The sequence below is a fragment of the Canis aureus genome, chromosome 32 (assembly GCF_053574225.1).
Source record: "Canis aureus isolate CA01 chromosome 32, VMU_Caureus_v.1.0, whole genome shotgun sequence".
Classification (NCBI taxonomy): Eukaryota; Metazoa; Chordata; class Mammalia; order Carnivora; family Canidae; genus Canis; species Canis aureus.
Window position 1 is genome coordinate 27,551,354 of NC_135642.1, and position 14,295 is coordinate 27,565,648.

The 14,295-nt window shown below is 42.7% G+C and overlaps 1 protein-coding gene across 3 annotated transcripts in view; it reads left to right on the forward strand.

Annotated features, from left to right (window-relative positions):
• MYZAP (myocardial zonula adherens protein) overlaps window positions 1-14,295 on the forward strand; it is an 88,391-nt gene that overhangs the window by 17,863 nt on the left and 56,233 nt on the right. For all 3 annotated transcript variants that reach the window (XR_013370340.1, XM_077881246.1, XM_077881247.1), the window contains exons 3-5: window positions 6,090-6,245; window positions 9,470-9,562; window positions 13,760-13,873. Coding sequence is in view for 2 of the 3 variants with exons in the window: in XM_077881246.1 (XP_077737372.1) it covers window positions 6,090-6,245; window positions 9,470-9,562; window positions 13,760-13,873 (363 nt within the window). In the remaining variant the exon portion in view is untranslated. The remainder of the gene's footprint in view (window positions 1-6,089; window positions 6,246-9,469; window positions 9,563-13,759; window positions 13,874-14,295) is intronic.

Consider the following 14,295-nt stretch of genomic DNA (forward strand, 5'->3'; position numbering starts at 1 on the left):
AACTCTCATACTTTCTCTTATCTGGGAAGGTCTGTCAGGATATTTATATTTTATCAATCAAGGTTACCTAATGTGTGTACTGTATGACTGGGTTCCAGCAAAGAAGTTCCTGATTTTGCCTTCCAGATATTCTTCTTTTTTTTTTTCCTCTGGAGTTGTTGGGCCTAACCAGCTGTTGTCAGCTTAGAATCTAGAAGGTAATATCTTTAAGAAATTACCTCCTACCAGGATACTGTTATTAGAACTACTCTCTCTTTGGGCTTTCTACTTGGCTAGAAGTTTTTCTTTTCCTTCTCTTTAAGCATTAAAAATGATTGGTCTTTGTCCAAGCATGAGTTTATTATTTTATATAAAATGGTGTCTTGAGTCTGTGAGCTCCTCAGAAATAACAAATACTTTAATGAGCCAAAGGTATCCATTTCTTTGAGGAAACTGGTCTGTCTCTCCCTTCCCTATTTCTCTCCCAGGCTGTGGGAAGGCTGCTCAGGATGGCTGCAGGGTTCATTATTCATTTTTGTCACAGGGAGACAAAACAATGTCAGGTGTGAGTCATGACCGGGGACTCCTAATTTGCTGGGATTGACACACAGGGCAGACGGGTCAGAGCACGTTCCTGAAAGTGCTGTCCTCAGCGGGCAAGATGGGTAAGACGCCCTTGTTTCGGCGCTCAGCTGTCCCTGTGTCAGCTGCTGCCCTCTGGCTGGAAGAAGAGGTTCAAAGCAAGAAGTTTTGGAAACAACTTGGTTTCTAGTTTGCATGTCATTTAGTTCAGGTAATGGTCCATCTAAGTCATATCAGCAGACTGGACATGTGACTGGCTGCCTGTCCTGGCCTCTGGGGCCAGGGGCTGGCAGTAGTAGGCTATCACCGTGTGTCTGCTGTTATTTCTTCCCTGAGAACTCTTCTAATTTTTTAAAAAAGATTTTATTATTTATTTGAGGGGGTTGGGGAGAGTGCTAGAGCAATCACGAGCAGGGGGAGGAGCAGGGAAGAAGCAGACTCCCTTTTGAGCGTGGAGCTCAGTTTGGGGCTTGATCCCAAGACCCTGAGATCATGACCTGAGCAGACGCCTAACCAACTGAGCCACCCAGGCACCCCCTCCCTGAGAACTCTTCTTGACCAAAGGATTTTCTTCTTTTGCACAGAACACTGTTTTGGATGATTAGATGCTCCAAATCTCTGGCATAGACCCAATTCCAAATATTCTGCTTGCCTGCCTTCCTTCCTTCCTTCCAAACATATTGATTGTGCATCTCTTTGTGCTGAGAGTTAGGGTTAAAACAGTACAGCAGATCCAGCCCCTGCGTTATGGAGCATATCTTATGTAAGATCATATATTCTTAGGGTTTGGTAAATATGATCACCTATTACTGGCCTCACTGACCCCAGCTCTCCAGCAGCCATAAAGTCCTTGCGGCAGGAATTTAGGTGGAGTTACTTTGCTGTACTTTCTCTTCTATTTTTTTTTTAAAGATTTACTTATTTATTCACACACATACACACACACAGAGAGAGAGAGAGAGAGAGAGAGAGGCAGAGACACAGGCAGAGGGAGAAGCAGGCTCCATGCCGGAGCCCGACGCGGGACTCGATTCCGGGACCCCAGGACGGCGCCCTGGGCCAAAGGCAGGCGCTATATCTCCAGGCCACCCAGGGATCCCTTTCTCCTTCTTTCTAAGGCAATTTGCACTACATACATCTTTGGGGAAAACAGCCAGAGCATGAGTCTGTAAGTAAATTTTCAGCCATGAGTATATCCCAGGGAACAGTTTAAATGAAAGATTCTCTGTATATTTCTCTGATTATGTCTATTGTTAATTACATTGCAATTCACGGGGTGCATTTCAGTTGGCTGTTACTTTTTTCCCTTGACACTGACTTTTTTTTTCATTTCCTACATTTGGTAGGGCTTTGGTTTTCCAGGCAGTTTTGCCTAGTATTATTTCATACCCAGGAGGCTTTTTAATAGGCTTAGTATGTTTTAAAGAATTTGATATTTTAATACCAACCAAGCAGCATTATGAAGAAGTTTAAAAAAAAAAAAAACAAACCAAACCCCACAACTTTTGACTGCAGAGAATTTCAAACATACACAAAAGGAGACTGAACGGTGTGATGAATTACTGACCCTTCACCCAGCCCCAAAGCCCTCAACCCAAGCTCAGTCTTGCTTGTCTGCACTCCCATCCGCTTCCTCCACCCGGTATCCCAGATATCATAAATATTTAAGCATGTTTCTCTGAAAGATAAAGACTATCTCTCATACAATCACAATGCTGTTATCATGCTTCAGAAACTAATATTTATCTTATAGGGAGATACCTTAAAGGACCTGAGAGGAGAAAAATTCAGCCGCAGACACAGTGCCAAACATGTTGGCTCTTTTCATTTTTTTCCTGAGTTCTCTAGGTTTTCATCAAAAACATGCATTTTATCAGAGTGATAGCCTTCTTGGGTTCCTTTGCAACTCCGCTGGATAGAGAGTTTATGACTGGGGTAGACATCAGCTCCCTGTCCCTTGGTCTAACATCTTTCCACAGAGGATGTTCCCTTCAGTTGGACCATATTTACATAATCTGGAAAACTCCCCAGAATTTCTTCCAACTCCCTCTTCAGCAAATACTTATTGAGAAATTCATTGACTGATTCAGTCACTGATAGATGTCAGGGCTTATGATGGTAAAGAAGATCAACGTGGCCCAGTGGCTAGGTGAGCAGCCCTTACATATGTGATGATACTAATAGTCACTGTGTTGTGGTTGTGCTGAAGGTGTAGAGACCTAACCAGTCTGAAAGGTCAGTGAAGATGTCCTTGAGGGAGAGACATTTCAGCCCAGCAGTGGGCACTGGACACAGAGGGAATAGCCCGTGTCACATCCTGTGACAAGGAGGGAGTTGACTGATAAAGGAGCAGAAAGGACGGGGTGGGGGCAGAGGGGGAGACGGAGCCCAGGAGGCCTCCCTGTGCTGAGCCTGCCTCTCCCCAGTGGCCCCAACCAGACCAGGGGCCCAGGCTCTTGGCTTCCCTGCCGCTGAGGTCTGGGCTGCTGCCACATGGAGATGTGAGATTCCATTTCACCCCGACTCTTAGCTGTTTTGAAAGCTTTGTGGTCAAAGGCAAGAGCTTAGATTTGGGAAGATGTACTCAGGCACTTGAATGCTGTGGCCACCTTGGAAGAACTAATAATATTTATATGACAGGGTTATTGTGAGGATAAAGAAAATACTGTGTAATAAAACAGACAACAAATATTTGTTCCCTGTGCTTTATTCATAAACCTCCCTTCTGTTTGCCTATCACAGTGCAGCAGCTGGTCACGGCCTCGGGAACCCTCGCTGTGTGGAGTGGCCAGTGAGAGTGGCCCTGCTCCTGAGCAGAGTCCTGTGCTCAGCCCTTGTCTGGACTCTTTTATTTAGTTCCTGACTTTGTAATAATCTTTTCTTTTTTGTTTTTTGAAAATTGAATGAATGTTATTCATTCAAAAATAATGCACCCCCACCCCTTTTCTTTGGCTAAAAATCAGACATAGGTAGGGATGCCTGGGTGGCTCAGGGGTGAGCGTTTGCCTTTGGCTCAGGTCATGATCCTTGGGTCCTGGGATCGAGTCCCACATCAGGCTGCCCGCATATGGAGCCCACTTATCCCTCTGCCTGTGTCTCTGTGTCTCTCATGAATAAATAAAGTCTTAAAAAAATCAGACAAAAAGAAGCATAAATTAAAAAATGAAATCCTATTTTGCCTGAGGCCACTGGCATTAAAAATTTGGATTCCACCCTTCTAGATGTTTTATGCACATAAACATTTTTAAAACAAAACCAAAAATATAGAAATTACTGTTTTTCTCTTAACAGATCTTCGATATCTTTCTTTCCATGTGTGTAATGATTAGATCTACCACCTCTGGAGCCGTGCTTCACAGACCTCGTATTGTCTGTGACATTTTGTCCATCCACAGGCAGGGAGGCAGAGTTGTCTGTGTGCAGCCACCTGAGCGTTTTCCTGAAAACCAGTCCCGTCTGGGAAAGCCTTTGCTTTGCAGAAATGCATTTCACTAAGCCTTCCCATCCTCATCAGCTTGTTTTTCAGGAACTGGGTGGAGTCTGATTAAAAGAGCATGCTTTTGTTGCCTGGTATTTGGGGAGTTTCATGAGAGCTTTTCCTTTTCCTAATTATTTGTATGGGAAACCAGGGGTCTGGAATCCTAGCTTGTCATTCCACCAAGAGCAACTGAACAGTCTCTTCACCTAAATTTATGTACAAATTCCAAGAGTTGGATTAGTGCCAGTGGGATCCAAGCACAAAGGACTCAAGCAGAATCATTTTCTGGAAGCAAATACCATAGTTCATCTCTTCCCAAATATGTACAGAAGGGTGGGAAGCAATGAGTGTTTTGTTTCCTAATTTTTTTTAAAGCTTCCCATCGTTGACAGGCAAACAGTACAAAAAGGTATAAAGAAAGAATTGAAAGTCATCCTGATACCCAGTACCCCAGCTCTACCATGCTGTCCCCTCCTTAGAGGTCATTACTATTAATAATTTACCATGTATCTTTCTAGACTTTTCTTTGACAACTTTAAATGAATGGGAACGTAAAGTTATATTCTGCAGCAAATGAATGATTTTAAAATGTAAATTACAGTCTTATATGTCAAAAATATTTTGTGAGTCCATGGAAGGAATTGATGCAAAGGTGGTGTAAAAAATTAGTGAGTAGGACACCCGAGTGGCTCAGTTGGTTAAGTGTCCCACCCTTGATTTTGGCTCCGGTCATGATCTTAGGGTCGAGCCCTGAGTTGGGATTCTCATAGCACAGAATCTGCTTGACAGTCTCTCTCTCCTTCTGTCCCTACCCCTGCTTGTTTTTTTTTTTTTTTTGTTTTTTGTTTGTTTGTTTGTCTCTCTCTGTCTCTGTAAGTATATAAAATCTTAAAAGATAGTGGGAGAGCAGGCTTGCCATATGGAATTCAGGCTTCTGTACTGTGATTGTCATGGTCAGGGTTAGCCCCAGGGGAGACTGGTGTAGGCTGGTTTGTCTGTGAAGCCTCAGTCCCTGATTTTGTCTTGCCCTTCTCTGTCATGGGGACTCTTGCTCTGTCATCCTGGACCTAACAAAGCCCATGGTGTGGGGAAGTATACTTAGTGTCGGAAGGACAGAATTGTCCTTGAACCTAGATGTGTGGCTATAAGCAAGTTATTTAACCTCTCTGAACTTTGGTTTTCTCAGCTATTAAGTGAAGAGGACAATTGCTATGTCACAGAATGGTTGTAAAGATTAAACGTACTAAGGAACCTATCTGGCTTATAGTAGAAGCTGAACAAATCCTAATTTTCTTTTCTCTAGCTTCTTGAGCCTTCATTCTAGAAAAGTGTGTTAGGACTTGAACATGTTATCCTTTCCCAAGGGTATTAAATCTCTGGGTGAAGGGATTAAAGTGCAAGAAAGTTCTTTTGGCTGAAGTCCTGCTGGCTCTGCCTGGCTTTTCAGAAATATTTCATGAATGGTCATAACAGGTTGTGTACTCCTCCACCCCTGGCCCTCCCACCCCCCGGCCTTTTCTCTGAGCTGGCTCCAGGGTGGGTCTTAACCTCAGGGGACAATTTGGCTGCCAGTGGACAGCCAACATTCTTCCCCCAGTATCTCAACCTCATGCATTTCAAGTGATGTATTTAATGATGAGGTTGAAGGCATACAGAGGAACTGCTTTTCAGGGGAGAAGCAGCATTATTAGGACACCTGGACTGTGAAAGTGCCGACTCTTGCTCTTGTCGTGAGGGGCAACAAAGGTCAACCTGGCACCTCCGTGAGAATGAAAGGCGCTCCTCTGGGCTGGTAGGGCCCTGCAGATGCACTCTTAGGTAGATGGACAGTGCTTTGATAGAAATTTGAGAAAGATGGCCTTCCTCCAGGGTAGAGGCTGGCATGACCCGTTCCAGGTGCAGGCAGGAGGAAAGTGACCGGGCTGGATTTCTGCTGGGCTCCTTAGTGCCGGCACAGCCCAAACTGCCACATACAATGTACCCATTATCGCAACTGTTTCTACCAGGCCTAAACAGTCATTATTCTTTTCTCTTTTCTACCTTCTTGAAGCTCCCTGAACTAAGCAATGGAGAACCAACCAGGAAACTTCCTCAGGGTGTTGTCTATGGCGTGGTGCGGAGATCAGATCCAAACGAGCAGAAAGAAATGGTGGTATATGGGTGGTCCACCAACCAGCTGAAAGAAGAGATGAACTACATCAGAGATGTGAGTCATTTGAGGATTGCTGTTTTTGGTTTTGTTTGTACTCCTTTTGTAGCATGTGAGACGATGCAGTTGGAAGCATTGACATGAATGTAATAAAGCCTTTTGGAAGAATTTCTAGCATTACTGTTTTCGATGGAAATGTTTCTCCATATCTTCACGTAATGTTAAAGGTACATATACGTAATTCTGTAGTGAAGTATAGAGTGAACTGCTAGAGGTTGTTAAGTACGGATGCTCAGGAGACCAAATGATTCCATTCTTCCACATATGATATAGAGACTTTTAAGTGATTTTTCTTATTATGTAGGACACTCCACTCCTAATACATGAGTTTCAAAAATGATATAAATTTGATTGCTTTTGGTTGTAAGGAACAGAAAAGCCAACTCAAAGAGGAAATTTGTCTCATGTGGGGTAAGTATTGGGGTAGGTGGGCTCTCGCCAGGGCACATCCAAGCTCCAGTCCTCTGAATCCTACTCAGAGTTTCCATTGGTTCTTTCCTCCTTTGTGTCAGGCTTATGGCATCATCTAAAAATATGATGGTGGCTGGAGGAAGAGGCTACTTGTCTCTGGTTTCTTTTTTTAGAGTCCTTCTGTTAGGCTTCTTATATCTCATTGGCCAGGATTGGGTCACAGGCCCATTCCCAAATCCATCCCTGGATGGATCCCCTGGTGAGGGGAATGGGATTGATTATAGCTGGTTCAGATCAGTTAGTCGAAATAGATGCTGAGAAGTCAACCACAGTAGACACTGTCCATCTCAGGCCAATCAATGTCATTTCTTTGTGTTTAATATAACATTTCTTATATTTCTTAATTGCACACTCTTTTAAGAAAATTTGGAAAATACAAAAGTGTGTCAAGAAGAAATCAAAACCATCCATAATTCTACCATTTAACCAGAGCTGTTTTTTTTTTTTTTTTTTTTTTTTTTTTAATTTTTTCCAGAGCTGTTGTTAAGGAGCATTTTCTTCTACATTTTTTATTTGTTTTCATCCATCCATCCATCCATCCATCCATCCATCTCCATTCCTTTTTGGTTCTTTGGCCTCCCAGTGCCCTGTTGACCAAATCAGTATCATTAGATAGAGAGGAAATTAGTTACTCTGACCCTGATGAGCTCAGAGCACCACCTGTGGACTAAAAAGTGCTCATGGGAAGCAGAGCAGTGTGGGGCAGTGGGGTACCCCTTAGACCTTGGTTCAACATCTACCTCTGTGTTTGGCCCAGCCAAGCTTTTGTTTCTGTGGGCTTCAGTTTTCTCCTATATAGATTGTGGAGGGTGGAAAGGGACCCCTAAAGTCAAAACTTCTAGCTTTTTATATGGTGTGTTTGCAGAGAAGATACAAAGTCATGTTATCAGCTTTTGTATAGTTTTTTAATTTAATTTAATTTTTTTTTGTACAGTTTTTTTAAAAGAACATCTCATTGAGTATTAAAAATAACTGTTTTGGGCACCTTCTTTCACGTGTCTTGAAAGATTTAGATACTTATATAATTAAAAGAAATAAAAAAATCTTGTCTTAGTTAAAAATAATAAATGCTTAACAGAGAAAATGAAGAAAAGCCAAAAAAGTTACATACATACACAAATGTACAGGACAACTATGACAACCACCACCCTCAAATCCCCAATCATTCTACTCCCCAAATATAATTTTTAATCATTCAGAGTATCTCATTCTTGACTTCCTCTATAGAAGCAACTTGAACATTCCTCATCTCCAGTATTTTTCTCATGTAAATACTTAGTCCCTTCTCATATACCTCGGATAAAAAGGCACTGCTTCACAGGTAAACCTTTTAAGCAGAGCTGAAGAGCCGCCAGTTGCCCAAGACAAAAACAACAGGTGGAGGCTGGTTGTGAACCAGGGATGACATGTGCCTGGGACACAGGGGTGGTTCTGACCTGGATTACTAGCCTCCATTGTGACCTGTAACATAAAATTAATTTCCAGGTCCCACCTTCTATAGCTGGTTTCAAATCCATCCTGGCCTGCTCATCCCTAAGCATGTTTATGGGATTGTTCTCTCTTGCCATGAGTGATTCTGGCCCAGTTGGCTTCTTGTACCACTTGCCATCCAGCTTGAGAGCCAACCTACTCCCCACTGATGAGCAGCATGAGAGCCAATTAGGGCCATGGTGAAAACCTTTCTGTCTGCCAGAGTGTTTTGGGCCTCATTTCCCCAAAATGTTTGTAGATAACAGCAAGAAAGTAGACTCTTGATCAGAATTCATTTAGGAAAGTCTTGGCATCTTGATTTACACCTTGCTGCCAAAATTTTCACCAATACGCAGTCACCTCTAACAAACATGCAATCTGATTTAAAACCTGTGCTAGCTATGCAAATACAGCTTCAAGGTGAAGTGCTCCCTCGTGCTATCCCCTAATTCCTACCTACTACTGTCTTTGAGTCCCTCCTGCCATGGAAGTTCTGGAACTACCTGCAGAGGGCTCCCTTGAGACCTCGTTTCTATTTGAGGATCCCTGAGCTCTCCATTAAGCAGAGCAGGAGCAGGGGCTTTTTTTGACCCTTGACAGGGTCAAGGCCTTTTTTTTTTTTTTTTTTTTTTTTTAATAAAAATTGTAAGGACCTGGTTACTCCTCCAAAAGTGCTACTATAGAGGAACTTCAACAGTGGTTGTGTAAACAGGTGTTTGGAGGATTACCCTGACTTTTGTTATATTTTGTGCCTGTGTATTATTGATAAATGAGAAATGTTCAAATTTATGGTCTCTCTATGCTCATACTTCCCTGCCGTATATTTCAGATGTTTAATTGCTCTTTGGTGGTCAGAGCAGAGATAGGGAAAATTAGAGGTTGCTTTTTTTTTTTTTTTTGTCTTCTTAGTCACTTGTTTATAGAGTCAACTTGTTAATTTTCTACTTATAAAAATGTGTGATAGGAAAAGGAATCTTGCTGAATGTGTTTTGACAGGTGATAGGTGCATTTCAACAAACCATTTTTTCTTTAGGGCTTATTATTTGGATAATTAATCTTTATTAATAATTACAAACATTCATAATAATACATATTTATTGTTGTTATTTGGATAATTCCCTTGGCTTCTAACTAGATATTAGAAGTGATTTTCTTAATCTCCCAAACTGTCATGTTCTTAAAATTGTTTTTTTTTGTGGAACCCTCCTGTCATTAGTGTTTCAGAAAATCTCTCAAAATTTTGTAACTTGATCTCTAACTAGCATCTTTGTGGGCTGCAGGTGAGAGCCACTTTGGAAAAAGTAAGGAAGCGAATGTATGGAGACTATGATGAAATGAGACAGAAGATTCGACAGCTTACCCAGGAATTGTCAGTAAGTGAATATCTCAGTGACTTGGAAATATGGAGGGATGGTAGGGCTTAGGACTCCCTCTGAGTGGCTGGTGCCTGAACATATTTGAGTTTATGATGTTCTTTGTGAATAGAATCATATTTTAAATGAACTGAGGGAATTTTATCACAGAATTAAGTGTATTATTTAAAGGGACATTTGTGGCAAGAAGAATCTTTACATTCAAAGCATTCCCTCCACAGTGAGGGACAAGACAAGGAAGCCAGCTATCATCATTACTATTTAATATTGTACCTGAGAGATTAGCCAATGGAATTAAACAGGAGAAACAAATTTAGAGGTATAAAAACCAGACAGGTAGATGTAAAACTGTCACTGTTTACAAACTGTATGATTATATACCCAGAAAGCACAAGTGAGCCAATGGAAAAAAAAAAAAACTACTGTAAAAAACAATTTTGTAAGGTAGCAGGGTAAAAAAATTAATAGGTACAAACAAATAGATTTCAGTATACAAAACACAACTGGTGAGAAGAAACAAGAGCAAAGAGAACTACCAAATATCTAGGAGTAAACTATACCAAGAGGAAAGACATACTATGTACTTAGATAGGAATTGCCAACATTGTAAGATGTCCGTACTACTCAGGGTAATACACAAATGTAATGTAACCCAATAAAAATACCAACAGATTTTTATTTTATGTCATTCTTATAACTGGACTAGGTGATTCCAGAGTATACAGAAAATAAATAGGAAGCATTGAGGAAATTCTGGGGAAAAAAATGCAATGAGGAAGACTAGCTCTATTAATGTTATAAGAAACTGAGAGAGCCTCAGAGATTAGGACAGAATCATATTAACACATAAAAAAGTAAGCATCCATGAAAAAAGTGAAGAAATGGACTCCAATATATGATAAATGTAGCATCTCAAATAAAGAGAGGAAAATGGACCAGTGAAGATATGCTTTGGGGAATATATTTTTTTTAAGGTTTTATTTATTCATGAGAGACCCAGAGAGATAGGCAGAGACATAGGCAGAGGGAAAAGCAGGCTCCCTGTGAGGTGCCTGACTCGGGATTTGATCCCAGAACCCTGGGATCACGCCCTGAGCCAACGGCAGAAACTCCACCACCCAGCTACCCAGGGGCCCATGTGGGGACAATTTATATGCTTTTGTGACAGACTTCTGGTGAATTCCAAAGACATCAAAGACTTAAGTGCTGAAGATGAAACTTAAAAGTACCAGAAGAAAACATGTGAATTCTTTTATATTCTTGGGGTGGAGAAGGCTTTTCGTTACTCTGATGTGGAATTCTAAAACTACAAAAGAAAAGTTTGGTAACTTTGACTACACTGAAATGAAGGACGTGTGCTGGCAGAGACACCAGTCAAAGTCTAATGACAAACCTGGCAAAATGATTTGCCCTTCATGTCATAGGTAATAGGCTGATTTTCTGAGTATTTAAAGAGCTCTCAGGCATCAAGAAGAAAAGGCCACAACTCATAAAAATAGGCAAAATATTTGTTATGGAGTACTTATAGTAAAAGAAGGATGAAGAGCTCTTAAATGTCTGGCAGGATGCTCTGCTTCCCTCTCATTAAGAAAAACTCAGATTAAAACCATCCTGACTGGGGATCCCTGGGTGGCTCAGCAGTTTGGCGCCTGCTTTCGGCCCAGGGCGTGATCCTGGGGACCTGGGATCAAGTCCCACATCGGGCTCCTGCATGGAGCCTGCTTCTCCCTCTGCCTATGTTTCTGCCTCTCTCTCTCTCTGTCTCTCATGGATAAATAAATGAAATCTTTAAAAAAATAATAAAACTATCCTGAAGTGTAATTTTTACCTGTGAGACTGGCACACCTATAGGGGCAGACAAGATACTATATTAGGGTGCTGTGGAGGAAGAGGCAGATTGCTGGATAGGATAGAATTTTGTGTTACTCTGAGGGAGAGCGATTTGGCTGTAGCTACCAAAATTACAAAGGCCTCCATCCTGTGACTTAGCAGTTCTGTTCCCGAGAGCATATTCCCTAAACTCTCACGCGTGAACTGACATAGGTATGAACTTAGTTATCACAGCATTGTTCGCTGTAGTAACAAGGTTGGAAACCTAACTTTCCGTTAAGAAGAGAAAAGTAAAATAAATTATGACTCTACAATAGGGTACACAGAAGGAGAAGGCGCCTTCTTTTGGCATAGGGTGGCATAGTCGAGCCTCCAACTCTTGATTTCGGCTCAGGTCGTGATCTCAGAGGTGTGGAATCTAGCCCTGCAGCAGGCTCCCTGCTCAGTGGAGAGTCTGCTTGAGGCTCGTGTCTCTCTCTCCTTCTCCCTTTGCTCCTCCCCTGCCCCTGTGCCCAAAATAAATAAATAAATCTTAAAAAGGGGGGGGGAACATAGGGGAAGGGGAGGGAGGAGGAAAGAACAAAAAGAGCAAGTAAGCTCTTCAAAAAGAGATATGGGAAGATTTCAAAGATACAGAGTATATGGTATAAAAAAAAAAGCAAAATGCAAGAAAATAGGTACAATGAACTACCATTTACATAAGACAGGAAGGGGAAATAAGTATGTTTAGATAGTTTTGTGGGTGCAAACGTAGTTACTAGAAGGATAATCAAGAAACAAATTAACGGATTCTTTTTTTTAAAAAAAGATTTAAAAAAATTTATTTATGATAGACAGAGAGAGAGAGAGGCAGAGACACAGGCAGAGGGAGAAGCAGGCTCCATGCCGGGAGCCCGGCGCAGGACTGGATCCCGGGACTCCAGGATCGCGCCCTGGGCCAAAGGCAGGCGCTAAACCGCTGAGCTACCCAGGGATCCCCAAATTAACTGATTCTTAATTGAGAGGCAGAGTAGGCAAGGTGGTCCCTGAGCAGATGGGACAGGAGTGACAGATTTATGTTAGTGTGTACCTTTTACATTTTGTAAATGTTTCAACTATGTGAATGTCTTACTTTCCAATTTAAGAGAAAATAACATTCCTCTGATTTAAACAAGCTAATGCCTGCGAAAAAATTATTTTTTGTATTTTTGATTCATAATGTTGAAAGAAAAAAAGTCCACGTATACACAACCTACTTTCCGTAAAGGTGAATCTCTGCAGGAAGGAAGCACAGCTACGCCAGCCGTGTTAGAGGTTAGCGCATGACTTGGCCGCGAGATTATCTGCTTAAGTAAGACCCATTGCCTTGATTATAGGGGTGGGGGCGTAGCCCATTCTCAACTGGCATGTAGGAAGAGGTTTGTGAAATTCTCACATACTTGTGGAAATTGAGTCTGCCATCCACTGACACGCGCTAACAACTGTAATTAAAGCCGGAGGATTGGAGTTGCAATAGATGCGCAGACAGGTCCCTGCCCCTGGCTTTCCATCACCGTCTCTTGCACACCCTCATTTTCCCATGCAAGAAACTATGTCTCTGCCCCGTCTCCTCCCCTAGGCCAGCCCTCATTCTGCAGCCACATTACCATTGCTAAATTCTTGCAATGTGAACACACCCCTGAGCAAGAACGTGCCCCCCACCCTGTTCCTGGGCCTGCCCTGCTGTTTCAACTCTGCTTCCCATGTGCAGGGTGCCCCTCTGGTTCTGTCATTGCTGACTGCTTTCTGTGGCTCCAGCAGACCCCACCGGCATCCACCCTTGAGCCTAGCCCGAATCCTTACCCCTCATTCTCCTGCCTCCCTGCTCCCAGACCTTCTTGAAGGTTTGGCTTAAACTTGTAGAACTCTCTCTGATGAGACTGTCTGCAACACGTTAAACACACACACCCAACAAAGACACGGCAGCAGCGGCAGCCCCAGAATGATGCTGGAGAACTGTGTGCACCCCAGATGTGCTCTTTCTGTGCTGAGTGGAAAGAGCAAGATGTCATGAGAAGATAGTCCAACTGGGTTTTAGTTATACCCTTATACAGTGGTTCTAGCTGTACCGCTTCTCAGTTGCTGGTGTGCAAACCCCGTAGCTTCTCTGATTCTGTTTCTTCCATGTGAAGGGGGATGGTCTGCTGCTGCACCTGTTGTGAGGAGCCGGTGAGGCCTGTGGGTGAATATGTAAAGGAAGAGCCTTCTTGTCTTTCCCCTCTCTGGGTCATGCAGATGTTGAATTTGCAATTTTAAGCTGCACTTGGAATATCAGGAGAAGGTTCTAGCCTAACTGAAGCTTGTTGCAGGTATAAATGGTTTTGTGTAACCATCTCGTCATCTGTTCAGGCTTCACAGGCTCAGCAGGAGTATCTTGAGAGTCACATCCAGACACAGTCGTCAGCCCTGGACAGTTTTAATGCCATGAACTCAACCTTAACGTCGGACTCCATTGGCCTGCAGGTACTCCAGTGCTCGCCGTTAGCCTGGGTGCCCTCTGGGGTGCCCTCTGTTACGGGGCCGGCATGCCTAACCAAGTGTGGGTCCGTGCCTCGGTAGTAAAGTAAGTCACGGGATGTCTTCAGATCATTATTTAGGATCCTTCAAGCATGGCCACAGTAAAGCCCATACCAGGAAGCTAGTGAAGGAGGTGAGAGGAAGTGCTTCCAAGCCAAGACTCTAAACCTTTGAGTAGAATTTGTTTTTGCCTTCGTTAAAATGGGCGTTTAGATCCTGAGCTCCATTAGAGGTGTCACTTTCTCCAGTAGGTACCCAAGTGGTCTTAAGTATTAGCACTTAAAACAGCACAGCAGCCCCTGTTCTTTTAGCTCTCGCGTTACGGGAAGTTCCACCCAAGCACGGAAAAGACAGACCTACTCACAGAC